Source organism: Balaenoptera physalus (genome assembly GCF_965194825.1).
Source record: "Balaenoptera physalus genome assembly, chromosome: 1".
NCBI classification, from domain to species: Eukaryota; Metazoa; Chordata; class Mammalia; order Artiodactyla; family Balaenopteridae; genus Balaenoptera; species Balaenoptera physalus.
The window spans coordinates 160,073,240-160,083,092 of NC_138882.1; the positions used below are offsets into that span (position 1 = coordinate 160,073,240).

Genomic DNA, 9,853 nt, shown 5'->3' on the forward strand with positions numbered 1-9,853 from the left:
GACAATATCAAGAGCTCTGTTTATATGCACAGATTGTGTGTCAGAAGGAGAAGGGGTGGGGACAAAAAATTGACAAAACGTGGCCAAAATTTTTCCAAATTTTATTAAGACTATAAAACTACAGATTGACGAGTTCAACAAACCCCAAATAGAATAAACACAAAATTCAAAACCACATAAAACCAATCATTATATGCTTAAGAATAGATACATAGGGGCTTCCCTGGTGGCACAGTGGTTGAGAATCTGCCTGCCAATGCAGGGGACACGGGTTCGAGCCCTGGTCTGGGAAGATCCCACATGCCGCAGAGCAACTAGGCCCATGAGCCACAACTACTGAGCCTGCGCGTCTGGAGCCTGTGCTTTGCAACAAGAGAGGCCGCAATAGTGAGAGGCCCGCGCACCGTGACGAAGCGTGGCCCCCGCTTGCTGCAACTAGAGAAAAGCCCTCGCACAGAAACAAAGACCCAACACAGCCATAAATAAATAAATAGATAAATAATTAAAAAAAAAAAAAAAAGAATAGATACATATAGGGTAAAAACAACAAAGAAAAGCAAAGACAAGATTAAAAATTCAAGATAGTGGTTACCTCTGCTGAGGACAAGGAATGTGATGAGAAGGGAACTCAAAGTTCTTCTCAAGTGTTATAAAAGGCAAATAAGTGTTTTTATTATTAAGTTGTACATATACAAAAGATTTTTTGCACACATTAGATATCACAATAAAAATAAATAAGTTAATGAATTCCATCTGGTTCTCCTTATTTATCACACAAGCCAGAAACCTGGGTGTCATCCTGACTACTCCCTCACGGACCTAATCCAATGAATTAACTGGATTAATTCATTGGATTAGGGTTAATTGTCTCTCCTAAATCTACTACCCTCCACCTCTACTTCCATAACCTGGTCCAAGCCACCTTCCACTCCCACCTGGAGTACCAAAACACCTCCCTCTCCCTTAAACAAGTCAAAGAAACCATTTTTGAATGGGACTAATCTTCTCTCTTGAGCTTGAATCTACTAATCTGGCCCCACTGCTATCTGAAGCAGAGATAACTAATTTGCCCAAGGCCACACAGTCACTTATGGCAAAGGCAGAATTAAAATCTTCTAGTCTTGAGAGCCCCCAATGTCTTACCCACCCATTATCCTGCCTTGTGTTGAAACCAAGATAACACGGGAAATGTTTAGCCATGCCTGCCATAGGGTAATCACTGGATAAAGGATAGACTGACTTTCCTCACCTCCTTTATCTGCCTAACTCCTAGGTAATCCTTAACTCTGAGCTCAAATTACTCTTCCTAAGAAATGCCTTCCTAACTCTTTTGGCCTACTATAGTAAACTCCAGATAGATATATTTGTCCTCACAGCATGCTGTACATTTCCTATGTCCCTCCTCCACTAGTTTGTGACCTCCAAGGGGTGGGGGCCTGTTTTGCCTGCCACTGCAGCATACATGGCGCACCCTTGCCACTCTGGTTCCTACCCACTTCCATTCCTCAGTGAAAGTGATGGGTCACCAACAGACCCCTCTTGCATCCCAACAAGCAACCTGACCTACCAGCAGGGCTGCATGTGAGCAAGATGGGTGGCGGACAGAGACCAGCCCTGGCCCACTGGGCCTAAGATGCCCCGCTCCATAGAAGGGACCTAGTGCTCAGGTGGGAACGAAAGAGACTTTGGATACTTCAGACTGCTGTCCCTGGGGCCAGTAATTGGGTCACAAAAGAGAGCCCCCTGCCACCATTTTTTAATCATATCCACTCCCCTGGCTCACAATTTGGGTGGAAGCCACCGGGATGCCAGGCCCAGGTATGCTGGGGCCACTAAGGAAATGGACCAAGGTGGCCCTGCAGGACAGGGTCAGGGTGGAGGTGGGAGGGGCAGGCACAGCCAAGGCCATGAGACTCCCCCAGACACCCAGAATAAGTTTGAGTCCACAGAGGTTTGGCTCTTCTCCTTGGCAGCATTGAGCGCTTTCAGGAATTTTTGTTGTGATCTTTCTGCCGTGCCCCAAGGCACTGTCATGCTCTCTGAGTGTTTAGTGTCCAGCACAAGGCATGACTAAAGGTAGATGTCCAGGAAATGGGAGGTCCAGCTAACCCCCATAAACCTGTTAGGTCTGACTCAGGCATCTCCTTGAGAAGTCTTTCTTCCCCGACACACACTTTCGTTGTCTCCGTGCCCCTCACCATGAGTTGTCCCGACAGCCATGGTGCTCTCTGTATCATGGGTTGAAGAACATTTGTCGAATGAATGGAAGTCTGCAGACTGACTCTCCTGGGAGCATCTGCCAGATCCAGCTTCTCTCTGCCTGGAATTCTCTTTTCTCTTGATTCATCTGCTCAGTTTATTTCAACATAAAGGGATTACTAGATGTTACATACCCTTGCTTACTGAGCTCAAGGGTCACCTCCTCCAGAAATTCTGACCTTCCCCTTCAGGTGCTCCTCCTCTCCATGGCCACTGCACCAAGGTGGACCTCTCAACCCCTAGACCAAGATGGTCCCTGGGCCACAGGAACCAGATGTGATTCATTTCACTGTGGCCATCACCTGATAGTGCTGGGCACCAGACTGGGCCCAGGAGACACCTGTAGAAGACATTATCTCTAAGGTAAGAGATCTACTTCTGAAGTGGACAGATCCTGGTTGGGATCCCAACTCTGCCACTTGAGAACTTAGGCAAGTTCCTTTCTATTAGTTTGCTGGTCAGTAAAACAGCTGGCTGAGAAATCCAGGAATGAGGTTCTGAACTACCTGTGGCTGAGTTTCCAGGGGAGTCATTAGGCCCTCAATCCTAGGAGAGGGGCAGGACAGAACAGGCCTTTTAATAGCTGATATTTAGTAGTCCAGGTACCTGGGCTTGGTGGGGGGAAGAGGGAAGGTTACAGTGCGGTTCATCCTTCTCTGCCCCAGTCTAATGTCTTCCAACCCCAAGTTACCTAGAAAACAGAGCCTAGAACAAGAACTAAGTACCGATGTTTTATTTGGGTGATGCAAATACAGGGCACTGAGAGTGAGAAAAGGGACTCGACGCAAGAGAATGGGAGGCAATGCCAGGTGATAGCAGGTTGAGTCTGCTTCATGACAAGCTTGGAAGAGGCACAGAAGGTGTGTCCGCTGGCTACTTGGGAGGTCTCCCCATTGGGAGAAATGGTGTCTTGCACCAGACCAGTTCAGGGAAGGGAGGGAAGAAGAGGGAATTTATTGGCCTGGATTTCTCCCATCTCCCATTAGTCAAATGTTACCCCAGGAGCACTAATTCTTCCACATTCCTGGGTTCCTAGTGGCTACTTGAGGTGCCAGATCCCATGTCTTGTGGGGGCATTCCACCCAAGTCTGGAAATGATGGGAGGAGACAAACTCTGGGCATGAGGTTGGTGAGTGCCGGACAGAATCTGATTTTGTACATAAGATGTGTTCACAACAGTCCAATACTGTTTTTCTTTTACCAGAAGAGGGAACCTGGCATAATGATCAAAGACCCTTCCCAAAGTCACATGGCTAGTAAGTGGTAAATTCAGGATTTGAACATAGTCTGTCTCTGGAAACTGTCAAAGACCAAGATAAGGAACTTTGATTTTATGTAGCAGGCAAAGGAGAGTCGCTAAAGGGTTTCAAGCTGGGAGTGACGTAAGATAAAGAGCTTTTTATAAAGCTCACAATCTCTACTTTGCTCCACCTTGCCATGTGGCTGAACTTGGCACAAAAGTAGGTGGCCCCAGAGATGTGAGGACATCCAAGACAGTTTTTGAGGGGCCCCGACTAGGTCCAGAGCTCATATGGGCTTCCACACTGTCTTATAATCTTTCTGTCTTCATCTAAACCTACACCTACCAAAGAGACTAGCTGGTCAGACGCAGGCAGTATCTGGGCAGAGAAGCCAAAATGAGGGGAAGAGCAGACTGACTTAAAGACCAGGAGCAGGAGGAGGACCAGCGATATGTCCACTGTCAGCCAGCGGGTCTGGGGATGTTGGCACCCGCATATGAGTCCTTTGGTGTTGCCTGAGATGGTCAGATCTCATGAACTGTCGGCCGCACTGGTCACATTTATGTGGTCGGTATTTGGTGTGTATCCGAGTATGTCTTCTAAGTTCATCAGAACGGAAGAAGGACCAAGTACAGGCTTCCCACATGCATTTATAGGGCCTTTCACCTGGGGGAACGACAAGGGAGAGAAGGAATTTAGAGGGATAGGCCAGCGGGTAGGAAGGAAGGGGTCTGACTTTATGAAGCAGAGCAGTCAACGTTGAGGAAGCAAAAGGAAAAACACAGGACAGTGGTGAGGAGACAGCACCATCAGCAGTCTCCATCTTGGCACAGTCATACTGGACTGTGGGAAAGCAAGCTGGTGGGGCCAACAGAGCTTGATCCCAAGCTTGAAGGATGATGGGCTAATCCCAAACCATTACAAACCAGGGGTCCCCCACAAATCTAAAGCCCAGAGATTTCTCCACCCACCCCACCCGTCTGACGCCTCATTTACCTGTGTGTTTGCGTTGGTGACTCACGAGGTGGGAGCGCTTAGTATAAGCTTTTTCACAGTTCTCATAGTCGCAGCGGTAAGGCCTTGAAACTGGGGATCTCCTCCTAGGAGCCCTTTCCTGGGCCCCGGGGTACTGCTCCGCTCTCCGTGGAGCAGGTAAGGGCTGCTTAGGTAGGAAGGGGTCTTCCTGGGAGACTGGCTGGCTCACAAAAGAGCCCTGGGATTCCAAAGCCAGCAATAATGGCGATCCAGCTGGGGGCATCCCATAGTTGTGGGGGTTTCTAGGGGGCACCATCTGATCCAAAGAGCGGAGCATTTCCAGGGCCTCAGTGGAAGGCATGGTTGGATCCAATAATGTTTTAGGTGTTAAAGGGCCTCCATTAGAAGTTACTGTTGGGAGGTCAGAATAAGGCATTGTTCGCATTCTGACGTGGGACATCATTGGGATTCCACTGGCAGGTGAGACTGGCGGCCCATTGGGGGACATCCTTAGATTCCCACCAAAGGTCGTGGCCATCCCTGGAATACTGGGCTCTCCTAAGGGCATCGCCTGGGGCCCCTTGAACATCATCATTCCTGTCTGGGAAGGAGACATTCCCTCAGTGTAAATCATCTGGGAAGGAGTGAAAGTCACTTGGGGGCAGTAGCTCACACCGTGATCAGGCAGCAACATACTGAAGTGTGGCCCCATTTCACTGGCGTTCTGCCTGGGTGGCTCAGCAGAGACCAAGGAGATCGTCTCCAGCTCTATGCACTGAGGGACGTGTTGAATGCCTGATGGGCCATGGTTCCAAGAGGTGTGCACTCCACTGCTTCCGGGAGATGAAGACACGTCCAAGATGGACATTGACTTCTCAGTATCCTTAGAAAAAAAAAGTCAGGTGAAATTCACCATAGCTCAAATTCCAGTTCCACATGTCCCTTCTCCCCATTTCCAGACGCCACCTTAATCCAGGCCTCTATCATCTCTTGCCTAAATATCCCATTATCTCCAGGCCATTCTCCAGTTTGGGCTTTCTAAAATGCAGGCCTGGGGGATTTTCCTGGCTGTCCAGTGGTTAAGACTCTGTGCTTCCACTGCATGGGGTGCAGGTTCCATCCCTGGTTGGGGAACTAAGATCCCACGTGCCGAGCAGTGCATGTTTTTGGTTTTATTTCAAAAAAAGCACAAAGAGCAAATAAAACATTCTACAACCTGTACTTTCAGCAAAACTGAGAAAACCCTCAAATTCCAGATTATGTTTAAGTGTGAGGGTGAAAGATCATCCCAAACCAGGAGAACAGGTTCAGAAAGCCATAAAGGTAAGAAGAATGGAGGGTTCAGTCAGTCTTGGCTTTGGCAAAACTTAGAAAACCATTCACAAATATTTACCTACTGAAGAAGCTCTCACCTGAGTGGGAATGTTGTGGGCAGGTGTGAGATCAAACATTGGAGGAGGTAAAGAAAAAGGCATACTTTTAAAAACACTTTTAAAAAGGGTGGGGGATTGTCTTGGAAGTCAAGGGAAAAAAGAAGAGATTGGTGGTAGAACTTCTTGAAACAGGACAGGATCCAAGAATCATATTTTTTAAAGTTGTCAATTACTGTAGCAGTAGAGAGAGAGTTCTTGAGCTGAGAAACTGGGAACACTACCCTATAATTTCCCATCTGAGAGGATTCAGAAAAGACCAATCCATTCAAATATGAAAACCAAAACATGAGTAAAATACAGTATCCATAGAAGATACTGAAACATCAAAGATCCCACATGCCGCTGAGCAACTAAGCCCATGCACCACAACTACTGAGCCTGCACTCTACAGCCCACAAGCCACAACTACTGAGCCCACGAGCCACAACTACTGAAGCCCGTGTGCCTAGAGCCTGTGCTCCGCAACAAGAGAAGCCACAGCAATGAGAAGCCCGCGCACTGCAACGAAGAGTAGCCCCCGCTCGCCACAACTAGAGACAGCACAGCAACGAAGACCCAACGCAGCCAAAAATAAATAAATAGACAAATAAATAAATAAATTTATTTTAAAAAAAGATCAAGGAAAAATTTAGCAACATTCAAACACAAATTTAAAAAAAAGAAAAGAAAGCAAAACTTAAGAAAGCAATTGCGGCTTTTACCAATTACAGGAACACCAAAGGGCAGAAATAGAGGAATTCAAAGAAGTTATGTCCAGACAATAGGCTATGAGTAATATTAGAGGGGAGGGAAGGGGGCAATAAGGGAAACTGTAGGGGCTTCTGCAGTGCTAACAATGCTTCAAAGGTCTTTATTTTGTAATAATCCATTAAGCTGTGTACTTATATTCACTTTTCTGTTTGAGTGCTATTTTTCATAATTAAATGGTTTTAAAACAATACTGTGAGAAATCAGGATTTTCAGCATAAGTGAAATTATAAAAATCAGAAATAAAAATAATGCTATATTAAAAAAATAATACTATATTTAAATAGGAAATATTTTATACAAACACAAACCCCTCATGCTCGGATTTTGGCCTTTAATTCCATTCCTTACTAAAAGGAAGAATCATCCCTGGAGTATTTCCTGACTCCAAGTCTGGAAGAAGGAATGAATAAGTGAGCCTGGTGCATCTTATTGTGCCAGAAAATAAGGGAACTTCCCAGGATTATTAGGACTGTGTCAAAAGGACACAGGAAGTGACACCAGGGAATATGATAGAGTAGGAAGCACCAGGAATCCACGTCCCCACCAAGATAACAATTACACCTGCAGAATTTGCCTTTTGTAATTACTTTGGAACAATGGAGTCAATTAAATGCTTGTAACTTCCAAGGGAAGGCTTGGAAGGTAAACTGCAGTTAATTTCAGTCGGTTTCAGCTCTTAAGTAGGTAGTGGCTATCCCAAGACACCCCAGGTCCCATACCAGGAAGCTGTGCACACATTTCTGGACCTGTGGGAGCCAGAGTGGGCAATGAAAACCTTGTGCTCCAAATATTGAGTAATCTGTGTTATCACTAATTGCTGCTTCTGATCATGATGAGCAGAGAGAGGTGGGAAGCCATTGTCGCATCTCCCACTACCATTGTCACAAACCTCTCCTCCTCCAAATGACAGGACTTCCAGGGTATTTAAAAGGACTAGCACCTGTTTCTCTCTCTCTCTCTCTCTCTCTCTCTCTCTCTCTCTCTTTTTTGGCTGTGCTGCATGGCATGTGGGATCTTAGTCCCCTGACTAGGGATGGAACACATGCCCCCTGAAGTGGAAGCACGGAGTCTTAACCACTGGACTGCCATGGAAGTCCCTGGTGCCTGTTTCTTTCCCCCTTCATTTATCCTTTTTCACCTTTTGGGAACCAGACATTTAAGAACTAGTATATTCAAAAGCAATCACATATACTAGAAAATTTGGAAAGTCACCACACATACCCAAGAAAAGATGCAGGCTCATAAAAGATCTAAGAAAACCTTAAGTTTACCTCTCAGGCTGATGCTGGCACAGAGACAACATACATCAATTTAAATAAGCTATAAACAAACAAAAAACAAAAACAGCAAACCCTGAGGAAGAGGAAGAATTGGATTTCCAGAGTTTCTACATTATAAGATTCAAGTGTCCAGTTTTCAACAACAACAAAAAAATCACAAGTCATAAAAAGACAGGAATGTATGGCCCATTCAAGGGGAAAAAAAATAAACAGAAATGTCTAAGAAAGACCAAATGATGAACTTACTTCACAAAGAATTTAAAACAACTGTCTGTCTTAAAGATGCTCAAACAGCTAAAAGAAGATGTGGACAAAGTCACAAAAATGATGTATGAACAAAATGGAAATTTTAATAAAGAGATAGAAAACCTAAAAAGAAACTAAAAAGAAATTCTGGGGGCTCCCCTGGTGGCAGAGTGGTTAAGAATCCGCCTGCCAATGCAGGGGACACGGGTTCGAGCCCTGGTCTGGGAAGATCCCACATGCTGCAGAGCAACTAAACCTGTGCACCACAACTGCTGAGCCTGCACTCTACAGCCCGCGAGCCACAACTACTGAGCCCATGTGCCACAACTACTGAAGCCTGTGTGCCTAGATCCTGTGCTCCATGACAAGAGAAGCCACCGCAATGAGAAGTTAGCACACCACAACGAAGAGTAACCCCCACTCGCCACAACTAGAGAAAGCCCGCGTGTAGCAATGAAGACCGAATGCAGCCAAAAATAAATAAATAAATTTATTAAAAAAAAAAAAGAAATTCTGGAGCTGAAAAATATAATAACTAAAATGAAAAACTGACTAGAGGGATTCAAAAGCAGATTGAGTAGACAGAAGAATCAGCTAATATGAAGAAAGGACAATTGAAGTTGTCAAGCTAAGGAACAAGAAGAAAAAAGATTGAAGAAAACTGAACAGAGTGCTTAAATGACCTGTGGGACAACTTCAAGCAGACCAACATATGCACTGTGGGAGTCCTAGAAGAGAGAGAGAAAGGGGCAGAGATTGCTTGAAAAAATAGTGGGTGAAAACATCTCAAATGTGATGAAAGACATGAATATAGACCTCCAAGGAGCTCAATGAACTTCAAATAGGATAAAATCAAAGAAATCCACACTGAGACACATTATAATCAAAACTGTCCAAAGACAAAAAGAATCTTGAGGGCAGCAAGAAAGAAGTAACTCATCACATATATGGGATCCCAAATAAGATTATCAGCAACTAGGCCCGTGAGCCACAATTAATGAGCCTGCGCGTCTGGAGCCTGTGCTCCGCAACAAGAGAGGCCGTGATAATGAGAGGCCCGCGCACCGCGATGAAGAGTGGCCCCCACTTGCTGCAACTAGAGAAAGCCCTCGCACAGAAACGAAGACTCAACACAGCCATAAATAAATAAATAAATAAATAAATAAATAAATAAACCCAAAGTTAAAAAAAAAAAATAATTGATCATGTCTACATGATAAAGCCTCCCTAAAAATCCCCAAAGTACAGAGTTCAGAGAGCTTCTGGGTTGTTGAACACATGGAGGTGCTAGGAGGGTGCTGTGCCCAGAGATGGAATGGAAGCTCTGTGCCCCTTTCCCATATCTCACCCCCTATGTATCTCTTTATCTGGCTGTTCAATTGTATTCTTTAAAATATCATTTGTAATAAATCAGCAATAGTAAGTAAACTTTTCCTGGGTTCTGTGAGCTGCTCTAGAAAATTATCAAATCTGGGGAGGAGGTCATAGAAACTGGCCCCGATTTACAGCTAGTTGGTCAGAAGCCCAGGTGACAACCTGGACTTATGATTGGCGTCTGAAGCAGGGGGTAGGGGGCAGTCTGTGGGATTAAGCCCTTAACCCGTGGGATTGGGCACTAATTCCAAGCAGTTAGTGTCAGAGTTTCTTGGTGCAGAAAACCCACATATAT

The 9,853-nt window shown here is 45.3% G+C and overlaps 1 protein-coding gene across 1 annotated transcript; it reads right to left on the bottom strand.

Moving 5' to 3' along the window:
• Positions 1-1,591: 1,591 nt before the first annotated feature.
• Positions 1,592-7,614, bottom strand: KLF17 (KLF transcription factor 17). Its single transcript, XM_082455819.1, has 2 exons — positions 4,497-7,614; positions 1,592-4,166 (listed from the first exon to the last, which is right to left on the bottom strand). Exons 1-2 carry the CDS (start codon positions 5,341-5,343, stop codon positions 3,919-3,921), a joined length of 1,095 nt encoding a protein of 364 aa, XP_082311945.1. The 5' UTR covers positions 5,344-7,614; the 3' UTR covers positions 1,592-3,918.
• Between the last annotated feature and the right edge of the window lie 2,239 nt (positions 7,615-9,853).